Here is a 22420-nt window from a genome sequence, read left to right as displayed (position 1 = left end):
GAGAGAAGATGGTACCATTGGGCTGCAGGTGAGTCGCTGATGGCATGGTTGAACAGGAATAGCCGAATGTACCTTATTGCAGGGCTCTTTCCCTTTCTTCTCCTTCGAACCCGTCATAGCCTTGTTAACTCGAAACAGAAAGATGGAGTACTCACGTACTTTCACACGTCAGTCTTTATCGTCGAGCACAAGGACAAAGAAACAAGACCGAGGAATCGCAGTATCGAAGCGTCTTATCTCTCTTGATAGGCACCACCCAACAGCCCTATTGTCTTTTACCCACGTCAAAAGTGGAAACCCACGTTTCTGGCCACCCACCTTCTTCATCAATGACTCTTGCCCGACTCCGAGATATGCGTCGATGAGAACTGCCGGGTTATCGTGGCATCTTCGCGGCTCTTCTTGCTTTCGAGGAAACAATACTTTGCGTTTGAAGGGCCTTTGTCCCCAAGGCGTTTTTCCTTCTCAAATTCTGTCTATATAAGGATCGGACCCGCTGCGCTTTGTCACCTACTCATTACCGTCCTTATACTCTGCAAGCCTTCTCATGGTCACAAGAACCACCAGTCCTAGGACGCACACTCACCAGAATGTCATCGTATACAAGACCTCCGAGCCACAGCGCCATCCAAGCGATTTTCGAGCGGATTGACGCTGACTCGGCGGCGGGGCGTAGTCCCATCCTCTACGAGGATGAAATTCGGCGTCATATAGGCGCAAGGGTGCGGGGTGTGGGCGAGCGGTTGCTTCGAATGGAGGGGGCAGACGTGGAGTTCCGCAGCGGCTGCATTACTGCACGCAACATCGGCGACCGGCCGATCATCGAGGCCATTCTCATCCAATCGAGAGGCGTCCCACCGGTGCAGCCCTGCAATTGTTGTAGGAATAATCGTTCCCAGCGCACGTTCCCCATGTGCCTCCATGTGCCTGATCCCCTGACGTTCCAGGGCATCTGCGGCAACTGCAAGGCCTCGGGTCGGCCGTCTAGGAACTGCGACGCCATGAGCTCTTTCTTTGAGATGGAACAACACCAAGCACACATGGTTCAGACATTGCAAGGCCCGGCGGACGAGGGCAATGCTTCCCAGCTTCCGAATGGCCTTCCGAACGGTCTCCCAGACGGCGGTTCACAATCGGACTATTAGCTTCTGGATCTTGCGTTCTTCAGCGTTCTTGCAGTGTCTTTAATCATTAAAGTATAATTACATCGACCACCCGAAACAACTTCCACCTTCGAATTGTATATAATTGATGCAACCCATGGGTGTTACAGGAAAAGTGCCCTAGGGTTCATGTTCGGCCCCGACTGGCCTGTCGCAGCGTCGGTCGAAGTCTGCGAGCCGTTGAACCAAGTTCTAGCTGTCCTTATTAACCTTTGATTGTGGTCAATCGTCTGCGGATGAGAGCCACTCAGCCGCACTGGACTTACAATCGACCAGACGTTTTCGAAAAACGGCGGACTACAGGCAGTTCGAAACGTGCAGGTGACATACTCTCGGCCTCTCTCAGCCAAAAAAAAATCGACTTGCGAAAGAGAGGGAGAGGCCAGATCGGGATAAATCGCCCCACACTAACGCTGCGAGCTAGGCCGGCGGAGGAGGCTTGTCTGCCATTCAAAGCGACGGTGTTTTATTGGTCGTATGAAGATGTCAGGTATCAATGGCCTCCGGAGTATGGTCCCATTAGGATCGATCAGCGTTGACCATGGAAAGATACCTGAGTACAGTGAAATGGTTTCTGTATTGGATCGAAAGGGGCGAGGTACACGAGGCTCAGCTGTCCCGTGGTGCGGAATCTCCATTCCTTCTAGCCGTCTGTTTTCTGGAAGAGTGGAGAGAGCTTTCTCCCCCTCACCGCTTACCATACATTAAGCTTATATGCACGATTGGTCTAGATTCTAGAAGCTCGACCAATTTACGGTGTTAGTAGTGCAACGAATATTCAGGATAATGTGGTACCTACCAGACCAGAAGCTACGAGTATGAGGCAGGTGGCTAGATCTCCGCTACTTAACCTTTCAAACCTCCGTAAACACCTTTCAAGCGCAGAACAACAATCCCAATCGATAATATGAGTAGACCGCCACCTTCGGAAATGTAGGAATCTCGATCTGCAGAAAGATCTGTCGATTTTGGTCCTTGCAAGGACCCGCAGCACAGCCTCAATGTGGAAGGCGGTGGCCAAGGTGGACGGACAGGCGCAACGGTCTAGACCCCAAGCTTGACCCGGTTGGGTCAAGCCACACTCTGCGGGTGCACATGTGACGCAATTGCCGCCGGACGCTGCATTGAAGGCGAAAACTTCGGGAAGTCGGGGGAAACGCATTTCATTATTATCCCACGCCCCACACATGGTGACTTTCCTTAACATTCCATCAGCATTTCTTTTCTGGGTTCTATTTCTATTGTCAGATTGAGGATACTGAGCAACATGGACTGAACGGAACAGAGGTCTCACGAGACGCACAGCAGACAGGAAACACCGCATCTAACCTGCAGGTTGACAAGCCCCCGAGGTGTCGACGCGATGGAGGACGTAGCCTCTCCGGCTTCCCAGCAGGAAGAACACGAAGCGGATCGTCGCGCCAGGGAGTTGTTCCATTACTTTCAGCCGGACAACCCTGCCTTGCTCCCTGCTTCCCAGGGCACCGATCCACACGGCTCGACCTGTGCGTATGCTAGAGCCAGCCCAAATCTCGTCCTTACTGCCTTGGCCCAGTTAGCCGCGGTCAAAGTAGGCGTCCAGCGTGCGATCATCAGGTACGTTGTTGATGTTCTTTACTCGCTTCAACATGATGGTGGTGCGCGTGATCGCGCTACGACCTCTTCACACAAGCCCGGCTTCATATGCTTTTCCACCGCTAAATTGTTCCCAGCTTGATCGATCGCGAAACGCTATATGTGGTGGCCGAGGCATCACGCTCGCTAAACCTCGGGGATAATACACTTTATGAAGATGATGGCGATGGACTCTGGATGGGCTGCTCCCGAGGTCCTGTTGCTGGCACTCTATGCGAGGTAGCTACTCCTGCGAATCCGATTCGCCTGGCTTAGACAAGCTAACTGATCGGTGTTAGAAAACAATTACCCTGTCGCCAACCACTGCGGATAAATACCCCTTCTTCGTCGTGGAAGATTTGCAACAACATCCCAATTTCTGCCAAATACCCTGCGTGTCCGGTTCTCCGTTTTTCCGCTACTATGCTGGCACACCCCTGATGACCAGCAGTGGTATCAACATTGGTAGCTTATATGTCATCGATCCGAGGCCCAATCTGTCCTTGACGGCTGCCCACAAGGAGAGCCTGGGCGTCATAGCCACCGGAGTGATGGAGTACCTGGAAACCTCGCGGCAGTCACTCGAAAGCGCTCGTTTGATGAAAGTCTTGTCGGGGCTCAACTCGTTTGTCCAAGACCAAGGCAAAGAAGAATCTCCAGCCTCCGCCATTCCACGAAGCGCCAGCCCTTCCGACCTTGACCGATCGCGTACTCCCAGCCCCCGGCCTGTTTCACCCCTCGAGATCGACCCGAAGCTTACCTCCCGAAGTACAAAGTCACCTGTCAAGAACATAAGCCCGACAGAGAACAATAACTTCTCTTCTTCCGATTCTGTACCGTCAAGCCCCACGAAACAGCAGGCTCCGTCTAATCGACCTGCCATTAAATCTCATGCATCGTCGTCCGGGAAAAGACACGAGGCATTTCAGCGTGCTGCAGACCTCATGCGTGAAAGCTTAACCCTTGGGGATGAGGGAGGGGTCGCAATTTTCGCTGTCAAGGACAGGTTCGACGGTGACGAAGACGAAGGATTGCTAGAAGACACAACCACCGGGTCACGGTCCGCCGCTACTACTTGGGCTATCTCGACCCGTAATGCCCACGACGAGTCGTGGGGAAATGAGTCAAACGCTACGTCTGCAAAGCAAATAAGTCGGCACTTTCTACGGCGGATGATGCAGCGTTTCGGCAAAGGAGCCCTATGGTATTTCCATCGCGATGGAACGGCCTTTTCGTCTGACGAGGAAACGTCCTCGCAGACCAGCAATCAGCCTGCCTTTCAGTTGCCGTCATTACTACATCCGCGGGATCGGGACACGCTGAACGGAAGGGACTTGGATCTCCTGCAGACCTACTTCCCGAACGCCACGCGCATTATCTTCGCTCCCCTGTGGGATGCATCGAACTCGCGTTGGTTTGGCGGTTGCTTCTGCTGGAGCTCCGTGGAGACTCGGATTTTCAGCCCCCATGTAGAACTGGGTGGCGTGCTCGGGTTCTGTTCCTCATTGATGACGGAGGACAGTCGTATCCGGAGTCAAGAAGCCGACAAGAAGAAAGGAGACTTCATCAGCAGTATTTCGTGAGTGTTTTTACTTGCTTTCACAGTGTGACTGTTGGACTGATCAAAAGGGAAACAGGCATGAGCTTCGGAGTCCTCTGCATGGGATTCTAGCCGCAGTGGAGTTCCTTGCGGAACAAACGCTACCCAGCTCAGCTCGGCTGCTCCTGGACACTATTCGAGCGTGCAGTCAAACTCTGCTGGATACGTTCGAGCAGATCCTTGATTTCAGCAAAATCAATTCATTCAAGCGGAAGGCGCGGGTGGCCGGTTCATCACTTTTGCAAGATGGTAGAGACTCTGTCGCTGCGCAATCCGGCCCACGCTCATTGTATATCCTGAAAGTTGTGGACATTGTGACAATCGTTGAGGACGCGATCGAAAGTATCTGCGCGGGCGCCAATCATCTCAATGTTACTCGTGCTGGTGATTCTTCAACTTCGAAGCCATCTTCCCCCCTAGGGGAAAGCTACAGTGGCAACTCTGAGCACGTCGATATCACTCTGGATGTCGGTATGAATGACTGGGTTTTTGTTTTGGAGCCAGGGGCCTTGCGACGTATTGTCATGAATGTTTTTGGGAACGCACTGAAGTACACTGCCACGGGATCCATCTCTGTACACATGGAGATACAGAAGGATAGTAAAAGCGCGCCTCGCGATGGGGCTGATACTTTGCTTCTGACTGTATCCGATACCGGTCGTGGCATCTCCACTGACTACCTTCGATATCACCTGTTCACACCTTTCATGCAAGAGGATCCTCTGTCTCCTGGCACGGGCCTCGGTTTGTCTCTCGTCAACAGCATCGTCCGGTCTTTGAAAGGCAATATCAAAATCAAGAGTCAGCTTGGGGCGGGAACTGTTGTCAAGGTCTCGATTCCCCTTACGCGGCCTGAGAAAGAATGTGTAGAGAGCGCGACAGTGCTTGATGACCCGCTTCTCACCCCCTCAGAAGGTCTCATTGATGGCGTGAAGCAGGAACTGGCAGGGAAGACAGTGTGCTTCGTTCAGCCCGATGGTGCCGCTTCCGCTAGTACTATTGCCAGGTACTTAACGCAATGGTATGGCATATCACTCCAGCCGTGGTCACCTGCTGTTGCCGCGGACCTCGTGATTGTCGATGAGACGGAGTTGCACCGCATCAATGGGTTGAACGAATCATCCACGTTGCTCATTCTGCACCGCGATAGGCGTGCTACGCATTCGAAACCTCCCGAACTGAGTCAGCTTCGCGCCCGGGTCGAGTGGTTGAGCCTTCCGTGTGGTCCCTACCGCTTGGCCAGAACGATCCAGAGTTGTTTGCAAGCAACACCTCAGCATCTGGGGGTGGAGGGCGTCTCACCACAGATTGTGTCTGAAAATGGCGTACAAAATTGGAATGAGGTATCTGCTGACCAGGGCCCTGATCGAAGCCTCCCTCTGCGTCCGGCAGCAATCATTCCCGTCACTAAACCCGCTGAACTACCATTAAAGCCAAATGTCGAACCTCCATCCACCGCACTGCCAAAAATAGATACGCAAGCACACCAAAATGGAAGTTCTAGCGGGCAAATCCCTACCCCTCCCGGCCCATCCGAAGACATACCCCGGGTGCTTCTAGTCGAAGACAACCCAGTTAACATGTCGCTTCTCAACCGCATTGTCAGCCGGCGACAGCCCCTTGTTGTGCACGAGGCCATCAACGGCAAAGAGGCCGTCGACGCGGTCGAAGGAATGTCTGAGGGCTACCACTATATTTTTATGGGTTAGTTTCCTACCTTTGTACTTTCAGTCCTACCCCTGCAAGCAGCTCTAACCTGAGTAGACATTTCAATGCCCATCATGGATGGTTTCGAGGCCACCAAAGCGATCCGCATGATTGAGAAGGAACGTAAAACTTCACCATCGGCGAAGATCATTGCGCTCACTGGTCTGGGGTCAAATGACGACGTTGCAAAAGCTTACGCCGCTGGCGTGGACGTCTTTGTCACGAAGCCGGTGTCTCTAAAGAAAGTGACGCAGCTGATGGATCAGCCGAAGGGGTGAGGTTGCAATGGATCCTCTGCAGCTTCTCCAGGCCTCAATTTCACCCTCTCGAGATAGAGTGTCTTGATTGACCTGCACAGCATCGAATTCTCAGGCGCGTCAAACGGTTCCTGGGGTCGGAATCTCCCTGTAGACTTGAGGGGTCGAGTCCGACCGAGCCTAAGACGAAAGCTGCTCCCCTTCTGAGTCGAGCACATGGCGCAACTGGGTTAGCCGCCGACCATACCATGTCCTGAACAAGGATTCCGGGCTCTTTCCATCCACTCATGGACAACACATCCGAAATCTGATCCGCCACGATAATTCTTGAGGAGGTACTTGCAGTCAACGTAACCCCTCCCGACTGTACACAGCATCACCCGCACAATTGGCCTATCCTTTGGACGGCTCAACAGTCCTTGAAGGCCTTGGAATCGGACAATCGGACCTTCTTTCACCGAAAATGTGCGGAGGCGAAATGCTCGGTCTCGGTTCCTGTATTCTTGCCTGGAAAGCGGACCTCTGAATACCAATTATACTTAGTTCAAATGTCATGACAATGATTCAAAGGATCTGCTGGGGACGTCGGACGTATGGTCTTCAATCATTTAGCTCCTGCGCCTTCGCCGAAGAGGTGACGTAGGCCGCTGTGTTCCTGTCGGATTGTAGGAATGGGAAAGCTGTTCAGTTTGGAAATCCCGGGCACAACAAGATTACCCTCCTGTGTTGACCCTTTGCATGCAGTCAGGTGCCGACGGAGCTGAGATGCATTACCGGAGGACGGTTTTGTCCTATCGGAGGAAAAATTCCCAAGAAAGAAAACAGCAGGAGACGGGGCTGCTCAGCGTATCCTTGAGGCCCTGCTTATCCTGCGTGCGACAAGGGGTACCCTCGACGTCTCCACGTTCTATTCAGAAATCATGCATGCATCTGCTGTCATCGTAACAGTTGCCTAGCGCATCACCCGAGCCAACCACACCCTCACCCACACCCACAACAAACCCACAAGGTCCACAGTCCAGAGTCCAGAGTCCAGACACCTTGGCACTGCAACCTGCCACAACATGCCATTCAGAACAACCCGCCCCAAACTACTGCCAAATACCGTTAGATGTCTCATCCTAAGGTTACTTAAATTACCCAGGATTTGGAATGAGTTAGTCCAACTCACTCGTGTCGAGGAGCACGAGAAGGCCACCGACCACGGGCCAGCCGCGGCACTTCCGATGCTGGTGCGGTGCTGTCTTAGCCAAGCGAATCGCCTGGATGCAGTCACGAAAACTGATAGTGAGGGGGAAAGGGGATTGGAGGGGGGGATGGGGGGATTAATCTAAATCGTCTCCCTTTAATCTATTTTGCCCATTCACCGCCGGTTGTCTCTGGTGTAATTCCCCAAATTTCACTGCCGGTTGATTGCTCGTTGTGTATTTCCCGAAAGCGAACTAGGTTGGATAACCTTATATCGACGGCTGTTATGAGTGGTTGTCTGGGTCCGGCTGAAGGGTGGGATGGGAACCTTGCAAGGCTTGGTGTTGCTGATGCGTGGGACGGGGTTTCTGGGCAAGTCTTACATCTTATCAGAACCGGCGACGGAAAGTTGCTTTCACCAGTGGAATACTCATCGGGCAGATCTTTGGGTACAGTGTGCCGCTGAGATGGGAGAGGATTTTCCAGAGCTTGGAGCAAGCAGACGGATCGTACCCGTAGCCCGGAACCCGCGGGCGGGCAGTGGTGAAATGTGAACCCTTCCGGATGATCCGGCGATTGGACCGTCCACCTCGAACCAAAAAGTTCTCTCTCTGGCACCCTGGCGGGCCAAATGAATCAGGGGTCCTGGGCGCTGGTCCGAAATACCCGGATTTTCAGGTGCATGTGGGGCCCGTGCCTGCAGGGCCAAGCTGGAAGAAACCCCGAAGAAGCAGGTTTCCCGACCATCGCGCCGAGACAAGCTTTTTAGTGGCTTGGGGGAGGCTTGGGCAGGCTTGGGCAGGCTTGGGGAGGGGCCGCGGAAATTGCACACACACCGCCCGGACCCTGGTTTAATTTGTTGCCCTAGATTGGAGTTAGCCGAGGAGGGCCCGGGGGGGCTGCTGCTGCTGCTGCTGCCTAGATGTTTATTGTTGCCGAGATGGGGTTCGGCTGTTGACTTTACTGCATCTAGAGAATTTTGGGAGGTGATATCATGGTTCAAACGATTGATGCATCACCATGCTGGGAGATCGGGGTTGTTCGTTCGATTCTTCCCTCATAACCAGGCATGGAACATTCGAAGATTCGAAATTAGGTAATGTGAAGGAACAGCACATGAAGGCCCAGCATTAAAAATTGCCTGGGAATGATTTCAGCTCGAAACCTGACAAATCACCTGAGATTTCACTGGGCTTGGGAGCAGACCGTTTGAGGAGCTGGCTCTTGGCTTGCTCCACTGTGGAGCGGGAAAGTGAAGCTGCGACGAAGCTGCCGAGCTTCCTCCACCGCAGGAACTCCGGCAATGCAGGCAGTTGCTCTCAGGAACCGTCTCCTGAAGCAGGGTTCGTTCTTCACGCCACCGTTAGAGACTGACACCACTGGTGGAGGTGCGGATATCATCCCCTGGCCCTGGGGGACCCTACCATCATACGTCCCTACTATAAAGCTTCGCGAAAAACCCGGTCTTCCACTACTCTCATCACACACTCTCTCTCACTCTCATTCACTCTTTCCTTTCTGTTGATCAGATCAGACCTTCAGTCATTCTTTCTTTCACTCCGATTTCTGTTGATCAGAATAAAAAACTAATCCACCATGCGTTTCGATCTCCTCACCCTGGCCGCTCTCGGCTCCCTCGCCGTTGCGGCCCCTGCCCCCCACGATGTTGCTGAGAGAGATCTCGTCGAGAGATCCTCCTGCACCTTCACCGATGCTGCCTCCGCCAAGGCCGGTGTCAAGAAGTGCTCCAGCTCGATCCTGAAGAACATCAAGGTCCCCGCCGGCCAGACCCTTGATCTGTCCGGTGCCAAGAAGGGCTCCACTGTATGTGCCTCCACTCCAATGTGCCACCCCCCTTTACTGACTGCGTGAAAGGTCACCTTCGAGGGCACCACCACCTTCGGCTACAAGGAGTGGAAGGGCCCCCTCATCCGCCTCGGCGGCGAGGGCGTCACTTTCACCGCTGCCTCGGGCGCCGTGATCGACGCCCAGGGTGAGCGCTGGTGGGACAGCAAGGGCACGAACGGCGGCAAGACCAAGCCCAAATTCATGTACGCGCACAAGCTGCAGAGCTCGTACGTCAAGAACCTGCACATCAAGAACACGCCGGTGCAGGCGATCTCGGTGCAGGGCAACGACGTGCACATCGAGGGCGTGACCATCGACAACTCTGCCGGCGACAGCAAGGGCGGTCACAACACCGACGCCTTCGACATCAGCGAGTCCAACGGCGTCTACATCAGCGGCGCCAAGGTCTACAACCAAGACGACTGCCTGGCCATCAACTCCGGCGAGGTGGGCCCCCCTTTCGTTCACTCATGCTTTAGGACCAACTAACGACACCAGAACATCTACTTCGACAGCGGCTACTGCTCCGGCGGCCACGGCCTGTCGATCGGCTCCGTCGGCGGCCGCGACAACAACGTCGTCAAGGGCGTGCACATCACCAACAGCCACGTCGTCAACTCCGACAACGGCGTCCGCATCAAGACTATCTACAAGAAGACCGGCTCCGTCACCGACATCACCTACGACAACATCCAGCTCGAGAACATCGCCAAGTACGGCATCGTCATCGAGCAGGACTACGAGAACGGTTCTCCTACCGGCACCCCCTCCAACAGCATCCCCATTAAGGATGTCACCATCAACAAGGTCACCGGCTCCGTCAAGAGCTCCGCCCAGCCTGTCTACATCCTGTGCGGTTCCGGCTCCTGCGCTGACTGGACCTGGAAGGGCGTTGATATCTCCGGTGGCAAGGACAAGAAGTCTTGCAAGAACGTCCCCAGCGGCGCTTCTTGCTAGATGCTTACCATGGTTGATGGCTATGGTTTCTGGGCGAGTGCGAGTCATGGGGCTTTGGGGGGGCAAGGTATAATCTGCTTTGGTGGAGTGTGTATTAGTAGTTGAATCTTTATTCTATAATCCTAGAAAATAATTAGAAGGTCTGGTGTGATACATTTTCCCGTGAGTAAGCTTGGCTGGCTGCGAATAGTGTAGAGAAGCGGATTGGGACAGTCCAGTCCATTGGCTACTGCTGTTGGTATACTAAACATTGTCCACCTCTGACGAAGCGGTGCACCAGCCCGCCCGGCTAAACTATCTCGAGGGGTACAGTACATAAGTAAAACCCTATAGGTGCCACTCAACCAGCTCACAGAACCCCTCCAACTCAAATCGAACAGATACCCGAAGCACCAAACACAGCACCAGCACCAAGAAAACCAACAACCGCACCCACGAGAGCGGATTCGTATGCTCGCCTATTCCCAACTGGGGAGAAAGAGGTGAATTTATACCTCCTCATCTCCATTCCCGAGGACGACGCCTCGCATCGCCAAGCTGAAGCTGAAGCCATCCCCCGAATCACGAGCCCAACACCACCGCCTCGTATTTCGTTCGAACCATCACATCACCCACACTCTAGACGATCATGGGTACTGTACAGCGCGCAGCTTCCTCTGGTTGGCTCCTCAAATTTCACGGGCCGTACCTACTGTCTCCCACTGGTGTGTCCCACTGGTGGCATCCAAACCTTGCCCTGGTGGGATTAGATCGGTGGTGTGGCAGGCGCACCTGTATCTGCAATGAGTTAGATAGCTCGTGATCGCGGGAGTGGACGAGTCAGACGAAGGGTTTGGCGGGGTGAGGTGGCGGAGCGCCAAGGGAGGCCAAGCGGACGGTGGCTTGGCGGGGTGCAGGGGTCCATTCCGCTATTCCTTTTCGGAAGAGGGTGGACATTTCGGGGAAATTTCAGGGGTCAACAGCCTGGCACAGCTGAGGTGCCGAGGGTGGTTATTATTGGTGGTTAGGTAGTAGTGCTGGGTTCAGTGCTGGTTGGGTAATTGGGTAGATGTGATAGTTCACTGATAGGCTGATAGTATGCGGGTGAGAACAAATCATAAGCGGACGGTGAGTTAGTAGATAAGCGGTTGACTACCTTAGCTTATAGATACATCTCTTGTTTGGTTCTAGTTTCAGTAGACAAACTATCCCATGCTCACAAGCACCCATTTCTCCTTCTCCCAAATATCCGCTACAACATTTCCGACTACCTTTCACCTTCCACTCCCCAGCCTGAAGATACGAAGAGCTAACCCCGCCACCCAGAATGCAAATCCCTCTTCTTCCCCGACCCGACCGCTACCTCCGACGGTGTAATCAACCCCGTCGCATTCCGGATCATATTCGCCACCGCATTCACCTCCTCCACACCCACCGCCTCTCCTCGGGTGTGCCACCCCAACTCAACCGGCAACCGTTCATGCTCTACCCAGTGCAGTGCCCTGTTAGCACAATGACACCCCAATCCCCCCCCCAAACCCAAAATGCAAGAGCAACATACCAAAGAAGTACTCCACCAGCGAGCGATTCACCCGACCCGTCCCCATATCCCCGAACGCGATAATGGGAGCCGCCACCTCGCCCAAACTGAACTCCTCGGTTCGGGCCGTGAACGTGTACGTCGGGTTGAACGCCTTGGACTCGACCTGCCGCGCCAGCTTGCCGTTGGCCAGCATGGCGGCGTCGAGGGTGGGGTCCGTCCAGTACTTCCGGGTTTGGGCGAAGATGGTCGCATTGAAGATGTGGTTGTTGCCAAAGTAGGCGTCGCTTCGACTGGTAACTTGTTAATGGAATGGAAGGTTGACTTGGGGGTGTAGGGGGAGGGGTCATGCTGACCTAAGACTTGCGTCGTGTTCGAGGATGTTGTGCTGGTTGAGTTGGTCCCTTGTTTTGCAATGCGTTGTTAGTGAGTGTGGTCCGGGGGATATCGGTGGCTTACAGGGTGAAGTAGCTCGCGTTGGGCTCGGGGTTCACGACAATGGCCATCTCGAACATGAGCGATGCGAGCGAGGAGGTGAAGTTCAACGCGGCGCCTAGGGCTTCGATGAGGCGGGGGCGCGTGATGTTGCGGCCGTCGTGCGGGAGGAGGTGGTGGTTTGCGAGGGTGTTCATCATTGGGCAGGGGCCGCGGTCTGTTTTCCATTGTGGTTGTTGTCAGTCGGATGCCAGTGGTTAGCTGGTGGCTGGGTTGGGGAGCGGCGTACAGTCGTCTGCTCCGGCTGGTTGCCAGTGGGAGATGTCTGCCGCCCCGTAATGGGGATGGGCGCTGGCTAGACCTAGCAGGAGAGTGATGGGAAGGGCGAGCTTCATGGTGAGTGACTGTTTCGTTGCAGTGTTGATGCCTTGTACAGGAGGACACATAGCAAGAGGCAGAGGGAGAGCAGGGTATTTATCTGCGCTGGCTCTGTGGATACAGGCATTGTTCCAGCCTGGAGCTTACCATTCGCAATGATGATGCAGTCACTGGTCAGTACATGCCATTCAGATCATGAAAGGGTATCCCAAACAAGGCAACGAATTGGATGCGCCAATAGTCTTGGGCCTGTTACAATGCAGTTTCATGGTTATCGCGCATGCGCTGATGGCGGTAAGCGATGCTCAAAACGGTGCCGAGTACGAGTACGAACCCGCTGTTGCAGATCGGCACTGGTGGGGCGGGGAACTTTGTTTACCAGGGTAATCAGGAAATGCTGGTATCTGATAGGTGCAGATGTAAGTTGATGCCTGGATATGCAATGCGTTGTTGAAACACAGTATTATCTTGAGGGTGGCTGGAGGCAGTGTTGGCTATCTAGTTGGGTACTCGGATGCAGACGGAACGAGAGCCCTAGACGCATTCCAGCCAGCCGTATCGCTGCTGTCGATGACATAAGTAACTAAGCTCCAAAGAAGGATTGACTCAGCGAAAAGGTCGCCCAGACAACTTACCGCAGCTGAGTAATTACGCATCAAGACGAATATAAAAAAATGAAATAACGGTTTTCATTGTAAAAAGAACTCGGATATGGGACGTGGGGTAGTGATGAAGCAGCTACGTAGGCCCACCAGAGCAGAACCATCCGTGGCGCAGTGAACAGCCTGGCTATCACGGCCTCATGCATCATGCATTAACTACCAACGGTGACACTACACAACCGAAGACGTGCCCCCAAACCGCACCTCCAACGCCTGCGCCGCCATCGTCGCACAGGGGAAATCATCCAGCCTCAACGGGCAACCCCGCGGCAGCCGCACCAACCAGCCATACAGGAACTCGATGTCCAGCACGCAGTCCAGCGAGGGCTCTCCGTCGAACTCGTACCGATATACCGCTTGGCCAGTGCCTGTCTCCCCCAGCGACAGCTCGCGATAGCACCGCACATGCTCGAAGGCGTGGATGATCCCGTGGAAGAGCGGCGCCTGCGGCTGCATCTCCCGCAGCTTCTGGAAGACGGCCCGCAGGCGGTGCTCTAGGATCTCCCAGTCGAAGGTCTGCGCGGCTAGTTCGCGGGTCTCCGGGGCGACGATCACAACTTGTTGGGTTGGGGTGATGGTGCTCAGTTCGAAGGTGTAGGTTTCTTGCATTTTGGCGATTTTCGTGGTGGGGGTGGATTGGGTATGGAAGAGGGAGGGAGTTGGGGTTGAAGTCATTGTTGAGTGGATTGGGGACGCGGGTTATATAGTGGGTTGCTTGATGATGGAGTCGGTGATGGTGACATTCATGTTTGTTTGGCTTTTTGTGGAGACTTACGGTATAGTGGAAGTAGGGCTTTGTGTGTTGACAACTCATTGATTGGGTCTTTGTTGTAGGGCCACGATTCCCAAAAGACTGTTCGGTTCACTTGGGATTTTCAGGCGTGAGGGACAAAGAAATCAGTCTCGATTTATTTATGTAGCATTAGACTAGCCGTTCTTGGCTGAGTAGGTTTTATCTGACATTCGAGTCTGCTCTACAGTATCAGCTTGGGCGGGGGGGATTAGCTCTAGACACACAAATGCAATCATAAAGGAATATACACCGAAGCAAACCCAGCCCTCCACACCAGAAGATCCAATATTTTACCATAAAACAAAGATATTTAACGACTCAAATAATGTAATATTTTTGATCTTACATGCTATACCCCATACCAAAGAAGAAAACAAGGAGAGAACCTATCCCCTCTTCTTGCTCTCCCTATAATCCATAACCCACCCATTCCGCACCGCAAGCTGCGCACACGCCAACAGAAACCGCAAAATCTCGTCCGCCCACTCCTCCTCAAACGACGGATTCACCTGCAGCGTGCGCATCCACGCCGCCGTCACCTCCGTCGACTCGGTGTCGAACACCGTGTAGCCCCGATGATGGAACTGCATGATGTACGAGTCACTCCCGGGGATTGTCGGGGGCACCTCCATGAAGAACCGGATCAGGCCCTCGCAGTAGATCGACCCGCCGAACGGGGCCGCGTGCGGCCGCAGTTCCCGCTGCTCCCGGATGCAATGCAGCAGGTCCTGCACCGCGTCCTCCCACTGCCAGAACGGGCCCGACCGGGGGAAGATCAGGTTTACCGTCTCCGTCCGCGGGGCGATCGGGTGCAGCAGCACGTCGAAGGAGGGGTAGGTGAAGTCGGCGAGCGTGTAGTTCGTCGGCTCCGGGGAGAGCTCGCCTTCTTCTTTTGGGGCGGCGTTCTCTTTGTTGGCTTCGTTGTCGTTGGCGGTGGATTCTGGTGCGGGTCGAGGGGGTGGGGGTGGAATTGGGTCCCGGTTTGGTGATGGAGGGGGTGGTGGTGGTGGGGATGGAGGTGGCGGTCGTCGCGTTGGGCTTGGAGAGCGACTTGGCGGTGATCTTTTGGGAACTGCCATCTTTGTCCTGTTGGGGTTTCTTACGAGAGGCTTGGGACAATGGAATGGGTGGGGGATGGGAGGAAGAGGGGGAGGGCCCTTTGTGTTGTCAGGGCTGGTCTTATATAGACTGTTGTTGGCTTTATCTGGGGTGACGATCGTCGGTTGATGGGATTTGTGGCGGAGACTTTCGGTAATGTGGTCGACGTTTGATTGTTCGGTGCTGGGGATTCCAGATATGTCTTTGTGGAGATACGATGATCTTAAGTACGTGCCCCGGTTTGTTTGTTCGACAGTGTGCATCCGAATGTATTTACCGATAGTTGCGATGCGTTCGACTGCAAGTAGACTCAGTGGTTAGTCCTTGATCCGTGCCTCAGTGAAAATGTACTCAGACAGAATAGTCTAACTTTGTGTCTCAATAGGTGCTTAGTCTTCTCTGAGCATGTTCTCAAGGTCTGTCGTGAGCCTATAATCGACCATTCGCGGGCGTAAACTGACTGACGCCGTATAATGCCTTAACAGTGAAGCAACAGCCCTAAGGCAACGAGGCAAAAAGGCACATCGCGCCCGGACAGCAAGGTCGTAGAACAACACGAACGACGACGAGAGTAGCTGCTACTAACTTTCGAACGAGGGAACCTAAGATTAAGTAGCTAGACACGATGAAAAGTCAAATATGTAATCGTGATCAAAAATGAGTATTATGCTCCAAATTTATATGGCACCAAAAAGAAAGGGCTAGGCGTAACGTACCCTACGCAACGATGCCCGAAGTATATATCCTCCACCAAGTTCTATTCGCAAGACGCTAGATTTACGTCAGGTTGTACCCAAAATACCATCGTTGTCCAATGACCTCACGCCAGTATGCCACAAAGCCTCATACTCAAGTTCCAAAAGACCTAACCTCTAGACCTAAGTCCCTCGACCCGGAGACTCTCCGTCTCCGAATCCTTGAAGAACAATGGCTCGTTGCTCGCTTGACTGGTGATTTTCCCACTCATCCGTGGGTCGGCATCCAGGTGATCCATGTCTAATGACTCCTGCAGCTCGATACTCGTCGCAGACCGGATTTTGGAGCCCCCTCGTCGGGCTGGGTAGGGGTTGTCGGGATAGATCGGGGTCTCTGGCTTTTTTGCACGGCGTAGACTGTATAGCGTGGGAAAGTTGGCAACGATAGCCGACGCAATAAACTCGACGGCAGTCCAGTAGCCTTGTCCCACGAGGTCTTGGGTGTCGCCGTGGATGGGGGCGCGGAGGATGGTTGCGATGATGCAGAGGAAGCCAACCGAGAAAAGGGCGATGAGTTGAAGGCGGCTAGAGTGATTAGATGAGAGTCTCAGGGAAGGCTTAGGGAGGGATGATGATCTACCGATGCCAGGGTCTTTTCACCCGAATCAGCCATGGAAGAGGGAGCACAATGAGCATCAGGTCTGTAAGGCCATTGAGCAGGATATAGGCGACGAGGTTTCCGACACGTCCGAGGCAAGGCTCTGATACAACACACTTAGTGACTTCGACATCCGAATCAAAAGCAGGAATCATACTCTTCTTGCGGTAATCACAGACCATGAACATCTCAAGCTCCACACCCCCAAAACTCAGTAGTAGTATTGCCCAGTTGATGCGAACGAAGATAAAGGGCCACGCGAGACCCTCAAGGACGCGCGAGATAAACAGGAGAACAACGGCCTTCTGGCCCCAAAGACTAGAACTGTCAGCAACCGCCCTGTCAGCCACTTCGTAGGAACCCTACTAGGCACGAAATATAGCTTGATGCGCCACCAGCATTTTATTCTTCAGCAACTGCTCTTCGAGCAACTTATCTGTGAATTGTTGGGCTTGGAGGCGGGCGTCCCGAGTCAAGGTGATGACGCTTATCGCAGTGAGCAAAGTCACGCAGGCAAGAAGCGTCACCAAACAGAAAACGGTGCAGTAGTCGGCCGCTTCAAATCGCTGGTGCCGATACTTGCGCAGAAACAGTCTCAGGATCATGATGAGAGCGCCCAGTACACCAAAAAGGTCCATCAAGACAAGCGACGTTATCGGACGCGAGGATGCAGCCATTGTGATATTTGACGAGATGCTGAATGGCTACACCAAAGCAGGGACGATGCAGACCCATGGTTCGGTTTTATTGTTGGGTTGGTTGCAGTCGGGACCTTTTTTTCAACAAAGAAAGGAAATGTGGTCAGGGCGGAACAGGTCCGGAAGGTATAAATTGCACGAACCGAGCCAAGGCCAAGTGAACAAAGAAGACCAGCCGTGGTCGGTTGTCACAATCCACGAGTCAACAAAATTCAGGTTCTGGACCAGCTAATGGCCACGACTCGGGGTGAATGATTTGTTCATCCACTAGACATCAACATGCCACATTCATCAATTGGAGACATCCATAATAGCATTGCGCGAGTTCAGCGATTTGTTGCGACCGAATATGGCGGCATATAGACCGTGCCTGCGCTCTGACCGTCAGGTACTAATGAGGATTTGCGCGAAATCAAGGACAGCCCCGGTCGGTACCTCTTGATTGACAGTCAGATTTCGATCACCTGATAATGCACGGATAGGCCCATCAGATTGTACTCACCCAAGTCCCCTGGCACTGCTCCGCATGTTCCCTCGGTCCAGGTGCTATAGCACATCTCACGTATCGCGAGGCACATCATCTGTGCGCATCACAAGATGGGAAATGTCTGCCGAGAGAACGATGAGAAGGTTCGTAGGAAAGATAAGGTCCACTGGTGGTCAACAAAGTGTCGATGCCCGGACACGATCTGAACGAAATGGTGGCCTCGAACGGATGGTGCAGATGGTGCAGATGGAAGGAGGACGGAGGAGTGTCTACAACTCAGCATCCCAGCCACGTGACCCAACATAGCAGCTACTCTTTCCAGTGCGACCCGTACACTTTACGGAACAACACCACATTTCTGATTCCCACTATGCAAGGCTTTCTCGGGATCATCTTTCTGTCTTTGCATGCGGCAAGCCTTTATTTCTCTCCATGCAGTCCTTGAATTGTCCCTGACGATCAGTCCGTAATATGGCCAGTTGATCCTTAATCTTGCACGACAACAAAAACCAGCACTCTCGGCAGGAATGCCTGAAAAACGTCCATGCCTGCAAAGTAAGAGAGCTCTCTCGATCAAGATAAGTGCTTTCGAGTTGACCGTTATTGCAAAGAAAATGTGCTAGGCGGATGATCTAACACGAAAGGGATCCGGACTTGTTACAATAGTTGCGCTCACCTTCGGAAAATAAGGAAGGCAATCAGAATCCTGCATAATCAGGGCAAATCCATTACCGCCGAGTCCCCGGGGCTATTCCCTCGCCTTCGAACAACATTGGTTTATCTCGAGGGGGCTGTGACTTACAAGAACGCATTCACTCTAAGCTGCGGGCTAGAAATAATCCTGCAGGTCTATGGCAAGCCCATCGTTGAACGGGTCTCTTATGCTCTCCACCAGCATAAGTCAAACAATGCAAGAATGATCAGTGCGGTCATGATACTCCCATCAAGCATACCGGATCCCTTGGCTTATTGTTCAAGGTTTATCGGTTCGAGAACGAAGTGCACGATAGTGTGGATACAACGCAATGGCAAGATGCTTTTGCCCCAACCCTCATGTGCTTCTCGTATGGATATATCCCCCGGGCGTAAGCCAATCTCTTGGCATACACACCAGCTGCTACACTGCATCTATGCATCGGCATGCTGTTCGGGAGCTGGCTGCTTTCTAATCACGTTGAAGGTGACCGGCACACTCGACGCGGTCAGATTTCTACCAAGCATCATTCCATGAACCTGATAGAAAGCTGCACTTCCGCTTGTTTCCTTCCCCTCACAAAACAATGACATTGAGTTTCAATGTGGATCACTGTCAGACAGATTCGTGGACGATAATTGGCTGCGTCGTCTGGATTTTGTTGCCCCACTCGTTAGACCCGATCTCGAATCCTTCCTGGTATGGGGCATGGAACTTCCATCACTAACTACGAAGCCAACCCAGAGTGATAGAATATAAAGTGTGTGTTTTCTAAATCACCATAGAACTATCAGCAGTTGCAGCGCTTGCGCCTGATAGTAAAAGGTATGTTGCATCTCTGCAATCCGATCGGGTGGCATCGCTATCGATACAAATCCTGTTCCCTGAAGTTAGCTTCGATCTAACCATGACTAACTACTGTCGTCTCCGTTAGGCAAGCAATGGCGCCTTTCCAGCATATTATTGAATTACTCGTGTATTGCAATGATTGGCTACCGGCCATACCCCCCTGTACGCACTTATTTGGCCTCTTTCTGGGAAAACCTTGGTTCTCAGCTTTAAAAAGTACACGATGTCCCTTAATCTTCTGACAACTATCGACCGGCGAATCGACACACCGAGACCAAAAACATCATGATCAACCCACGTAAGAAAGCTCTCGCGAAACGATCTCGTACGGGTTGTCGTACTTGTCGGTAAGTCATAATTTCCTGTATCACGCCGTGGATGTCAGCTGTGACTAAGACTCAAACTATACAGTGCTCGTCGTGTCAAGTGCGATGAAACACCTATCGCCTGCAACAACTGCACCAGTTCTAGTAGAGCTTGCGACGGATACGATGTACACAGACTTATTCCGGGGGGTGGCCGACGTAAGACTGGAAATCTTGTTCCAGTTTTCACCATTACCGCCGACATGACCCGCAAGCTGCAGTGGACGGCTACCTCGGACGAGCGCCGATGCCTGTCTTTCTTTCAACATAGATCGGTAGAGCACTTGGTTGGCTTTTATGATTCACCTCTGTGGCAGCAGGTGATCTTCCGCCTATGCTACCAAGAGCCCGCCATCTATCACGCGGTAATTGCTCTGGGGGCCGTCAACCAGGCCAACGAGATCGCAGGCTGTATTCCCCGCGCTGGACAGAGTACTGTGCATTTGCAGAATACATGGTACCAGTTTGCGCTTGAACAGTCTGGACGTGCGATCACACTGTTGAACAAAAGACGCATGTCACAAGATCCCCACCTGCAGGAGGTTATCCTTGTCTGCTGTCTACTCTTCGTGATCTGCGAGCTACTCCATGGGAATCGCAACCATGCTAATTTTCACATCCAAGGGGGACTGCAGATTCTACACATGATGAAGATCCAGCGGCAAACTACGGGCCTGGAGCTTAGCCAAGAGACCGTCTTCGGTGGACCATCCGGCCGCAGGTTCTCGGTGGAAAACTGCGTGGTGGAGATGTTTCTGAAGCTTCAGGAATCGTCCGTTTTTTATGGCACCGAGAACCCGTTGGACTTTGACAGCCACTTCGTATTTGGACAACCGTACGAAAGGTACATGCAGCATTTTCAAAGTCTGGGACATGCAAAACAGGTATTGAAGCCTTTGACTCAGGCCAACTTCCTCTTTACCGCGCTTTATCTCAAGGCATCGGATAACTATATTCGAGAAGACTACGCATCCTTACAGCACCGCCAACTCCTGTTGCTCTCGTATTTCCACCGATTTCTCTGCCAATTCGAGATCTTTTGTGCACAGGAATATCCAGACAGCGCAGATGGCACATCTCAACTCAACAAAGGACAACGCGAAGCGGAGTTGATCAAGCTCAGTTGCCGACAGGGCATCCTCGCCTCGAAGGTGGCTCTCTACTACAAAAGTGAATTGTGGCCCGAGAGCCTGACTCATGAATGCGAAGCCCTGATCATAGCATCTGAAAACGCAATGGCCAAATTTGGCGGCGAGTATCCCGCCGTCACAGCTGACCTGGCAATAATGCCAGCGTTGATCATCAGCATCTTCCGATGTCCGGATTACGGCGTCCGCGCGCGGGGAGTTGCAGCCATTCGCTCCTGGCGGTCGGAGGAAGGGTTCATGAGCGCCACCCTGACATCTGACATTATGGAAGAAGGGATGAAGAAGGAGTTGCAGTCGATTTATGATAAGGCGGAGCCATGGCCCCGAGGAGTCGTATTTGTAGAGGCCGACGGTCTGGTGACGGCGCGGGTGTCGTATTGGGTGGATGCTGAGGAGAAGCGACACTGTCTACCCCTCAGGCGGAATGAGATCTTGATTGCTGATTTGATTGCGATCGAGAATGCCAAGCACTGGCCGTGTGTTCGCATGTGGGGATTGCTCGATGATGTGAATTTGTGACGCGATAAATTATTATCTGGATCACCACAAACCTAAGTACAACATCTATGCAGTACCGTCGGAAGCGGTCCTTTGGTTTTGAAAATGTAAAATTTGACTCTGATATCCCCTTCCGGGGTATCTTTTCTATTTCTATGTTTCTTTGAAGGAGGTCTGCTGTCTGTGTTGTGAGTTCATCAACCAGCCCCGGACAAAGCGAAGCACAGCTAACGATCCCAGGATGAGTAATCAGGCATCCAGCGCCACCGAATATTAGCATTCAGCCCAGGCTGCAACCCGATGCGTTCCTCCCACATCTTCATCCTCGGCCGAACCTCCTCTTCCTCGGCCCCGTCCCCATTCTTCGGAATCAGGCTCTCCCAATGTTGCAAGATTGCCCGGTCCTCGACAGGATGCCACTCGCGCATTCCCTGCAGCCAGAACTGGTCCACCACGCGTAGCCCCGCGCGATGCACGTCTCCGAGCTCCCTGTGCGGCTCCTCCCGCACCCGCTCGCGGTATAGCCGCACCGCCGTGCGCATCGAGATCGCCCCCCACATCGGCTTCATGTCCGGGTAAAGCGTGCGGATGTACTCGAACCCCCGGTTCAGCGCCGGCAGCGCCAGCTCCGCCCAATTGACGGGCGCCGTCCACCGCACCCAGCACACCTCGATGCTGTAGGTTTCGGCGCCGTGCGGGACGGCGTACACGTTCCAGTGGGGGAGTTTGCCTCGCGGAATGGGGTTGGGCGGTTCGAAGGGCGCGTGGAAGGTTAGGGCGTGCGTTACGAAGGGTTCGATCGAGGCGGGGGTGGGAGTAGCCATGATGGGTTTGGGGTTTGTGGTTTGTGGTTTGGGTGTTCTGGGATTAATGGTTGGGGTTGGTTGTTGGATAAGGTTGGGGCATGATGGTGTTTTGGTCTGAGGTGTGGATGATTGAGACTGGGCTTTATATGTAGTTGTGTTGAAGGGGGAGTAGATGGAGATCTACGCTTATTGCAGCTGGCATTCTGGGATCTTTGTTGTGAAGTCATGAGGGGTGTGGTGGCGGAGGGTTTCAGGAGGGTAGGGGGATCTTCGAGATACAAAGTTGATCTTCAGGTAGGGTTG

At 53.2% G+C, this 22420-nt stretch overlaps 10 protein-coding genes across 10 annotated transcripts; 5 read left to right on the top strand and 5 right to left on the bottom strand.

The window, feature by feature from the left end:
- The first annotated feature begins 318 nt into the window (after positions 1-318).
- Positions 319-1320, top strand: BO95DRAFT_144997 (DUF3716 domain-containing protein). The gene has a single exon (XM_025580597.1). The coding sequence runs from the start codon at positions 591-593 to the stop codon at positions 1143-1145; it is 555 nt and encodes a 184-aa protein (XP_025441788.1). The 5' UTR covers positions 319-590; the 3' UTR covers positions 1146-1320.
- A 1023-nt stretch (positions 1321-2343) lies between these two features.
- BO95DRAFT_144973 (hybrid sensor histidine kinase/response regulator) lies at positions 2344-6382 on the top strand. The gene is made up of 5 exons (XM_025580596.1): positions 2344-2759; positions 2876-3017; positions 3077-4356; positions 4415-6081; positions 6142-6382. Exons 1-5 carry the CDS (start codon positions 2527-2529, stop codon positions 6360-6362), a joined length of 3543 nt encoding a protein of 1180 aa, XP_025441787.1. The 5' UTR covers positions 2344-2526; the 3' UTR covers positions 6363-6382.
- A 2517-nt stretch (positions 6383-8899) lies between these two features.
- Positions 8900-10460, top strand: BO95DRAFT_414511 (glycoside hydrolase family 28 protein). Its single transcript, XM_025584317.1, has 3 exons — positions 8900-9353; positions 9405-9824; positions 9876-10460. The coding sequence occupies exons 1-3, from the start codon at positions 9126-9128 to the stop codon at positions 10332-10334; spliced, it is 1107 nt and encodes a 368-aa protein (XP_025441786.1). The 5' UTR covers positions 8900-9125; the 3' UTR covers positions 10335-10460.
- Positions 10461-11532: 1072 nt separating this feature from the next.
- BO95DRAFT_390111 (peroxidase family protein) lies at positions 11533-12488 on the bottom strand (the record flags this gene model as incomplete). Its single annotated transcript, XM_025583587.1, has 4 exons — positions 11533-11798; positions 11875-12146; positions 12210-12257; positions 12313-12488. The coding sequence occupies 4 exons, from the start codon at positions 12486-12488 to the stop codon at positions 11623-11625; spliced, it is 672 nt and encodes a 223-aa protein (XP_025441785.1). The 3' UTR covers positions 11533-11622.
- Positions 12489-12629: 141 nt separating this feature from the next.
- On the top strand, positions 12630-13151 carry BO95DRAFT_443220 (uncharacterized protein). The gene has a single exon (XM_025586619.1). The coding sequence runs from the start codon at positions 12862-12864 to the stop codon at positions 13051-13053; it is 192 nt and encodes a 63-aa protein (XP_025441784.1). The 5' UTR covers positions 12630-12861; the 3' UTR covers positions 13054-13151.
- Positions 13152-13499: 348 nt separating this feature from the next.
- On the bottom strand, positions 13500-14003 carry BO95DRAFT_432234 (uncharacterized protein; the record flags this gene model as incomplete). The annotated part of the gene is made up of 1 exon (XM_025585047.1): positions 13500-14003. The coding sequence occupies one exon, from the start codon at positions 14001-14003 to the stop codon at positions 13500-13502; it is 504 nt and encodes a 167-aa protein (XP_025441783.1).
- A 504-nt stretch (positions 14004-14507) lies between these two features.
- Positions 14508-15335, bottom strand: BO95DRAFT_497095 (uncharacterized protein; the record flags this gene model as incomplete). The annotated part of the gene is made up of 1 exon (XM_025590873.1): positions 14508-15335. A coding segment is annotated over one exon (828 nt), but the record flags the coding sequence as incomplete, so codon positions are not given.
- A 749-nt stretch (positions 15336-16084) lies between these two features.
- BO95DRAFT_464073 (uncharacterized protein) lies at positions 16085-17249 on the bottom strand (the record flags this gene model as incomplete). Its single annotated transcript, XM_025589030.1, has 3 exons — positions 16085-16499; positions 16555-16890; positions 16939-17249. The coding sequence occupies 3 exons, from the start codon at positions 17247-17249 to the stop codon at positions 16085-16087; spliced, it is 1062 nt and encodes a 353-aa protein (XP_025441781.1).
- A 2321-nt stretch (positions 17250-19570) lies between these two features.
- On the top strand, positions 19571-21393 carry BO95DRAFT_414504 (Zn(II)2Cys6 transcription factor). The gene is made up of 2 exons (XM_025584316.1): positions 19571-19647; positions 19712-21393. The coding sequence occupies exons 1-2, from the start codon at positions 19586-19588 to the stop codon at positions 21330-21332; spliced, it is 1683 nt and encodes a 560-aa protein (XP_025441780.1). The 5' UTR covers positions 19571-19585; the 3' UTR covers positions 21333-21393.
- A 145-nt stretch (positions 21394-21538) lies between these two features.
- Positions 21539-22135, bottom strand: BO95DRAFT_464071 (uncharacterized protein; the record flags this gene model as incomplete). Its single annotated transcript, XM_025589029.1, has 1 exon — positions 21539-22135. The coding sequence occupies one exon, from the start codon at positions 22133-22135 to the stop codon at positions 21539-21541; it is 597 nt and encodes a 198-aa protein (XP_025441779.1).
- Positions 22136-22420: the final 285 nt, after the last annotated feature.

This window comes from Aspergillus brunneoviolaceus, assembly GCF_003184695.1.
Source record: "Aspergillus brunneoviolaceus CBS 621.78 unplaced genomic scaffold BO95scaffold_37, whole genome shotgun sequence".
In the NCBI taxonomy this organism is placed as follows: Eukaryota; Fungi; Ascomycota; class Eurotiomycetes; order Eurotiales; family Aspergillaceae; genus Aspergillus; species Aspergillus brunneoviolaceus.
Note: the sequence above shows the minus strand (reverse complement) of the source record. Positions and strands in the feature narration are given on the sequence as shown.

Coding starts and splice junctions, on each gene's coding strand:
- BO95DRAFT_414504 (XM_025584316.1), top strand. CDS start 19,586: ATGATCAACCCACGTAAGAAAGCTCTCGCGAAACGATCTCGTACGGGT. Junction 19,648..19,711: donor ACGGGTTGTCGTACTTGTCG/GTAAGTCATAAT, acceptor CAAACTATACAG/TGCTCGTCGTGTCAAGTGCG.
- BO95DRAFT_443220 (XM_025586619.1), top strand. CDS start 12,862: ATGAAAGGGTATCCCAAACAAGGCAACGAATTGGATGCGCCAATAGTC.
- BO95DRAFT_144997 (XM_025580597.1), top strand. CDS start 591: ATGTCATCGTATACAAGACCTCCGAGCCACAGCGCCATCCAAGCGATT.
- BO95DRAFT_414511 (XM_025584317.1), top strand. CDS start 9,126: ATGCGTTTCGATCTCCTCACCCTGGCCGCTCTCGGCTCCCTCGCCGTT. Junction 9,354..9,404: donor GTGCCAAGAAGGGCTCCACT/GTATGTGCCTCC, acceptor ACTGCGTGAAAG/GTCACCTTCGAGGGCACCAC. Junction 9,825..9,875: donor TGGCCATCAACTCCGGCGAG/GTGGGCCCCCCT, acceptor TAACGACACCAG/AACATCTACTTCGACAGCGG.
- BO95DRAFT_144973 (XM_025580596.1), top strand. CDS start 2,527: ATGGAGGACGTAGCCTCTCCGGCTTCCCAGCAGGAAGAACACGAAGCG. Junction 4,357..4,414: donor GACTTCATCAGCAGTATTTC/GTGAGTGTTTTT, acceptor AAAGGGAAACAG/GCATGAGCTTCGGAGTCCTC. Junction 6,082..6,141: donor CTACCACTATATTTTTATGG/GTTAGTTTCCTA, acceptor TAACCTGAGTAG/ACATTTCAATGCCCATCATG.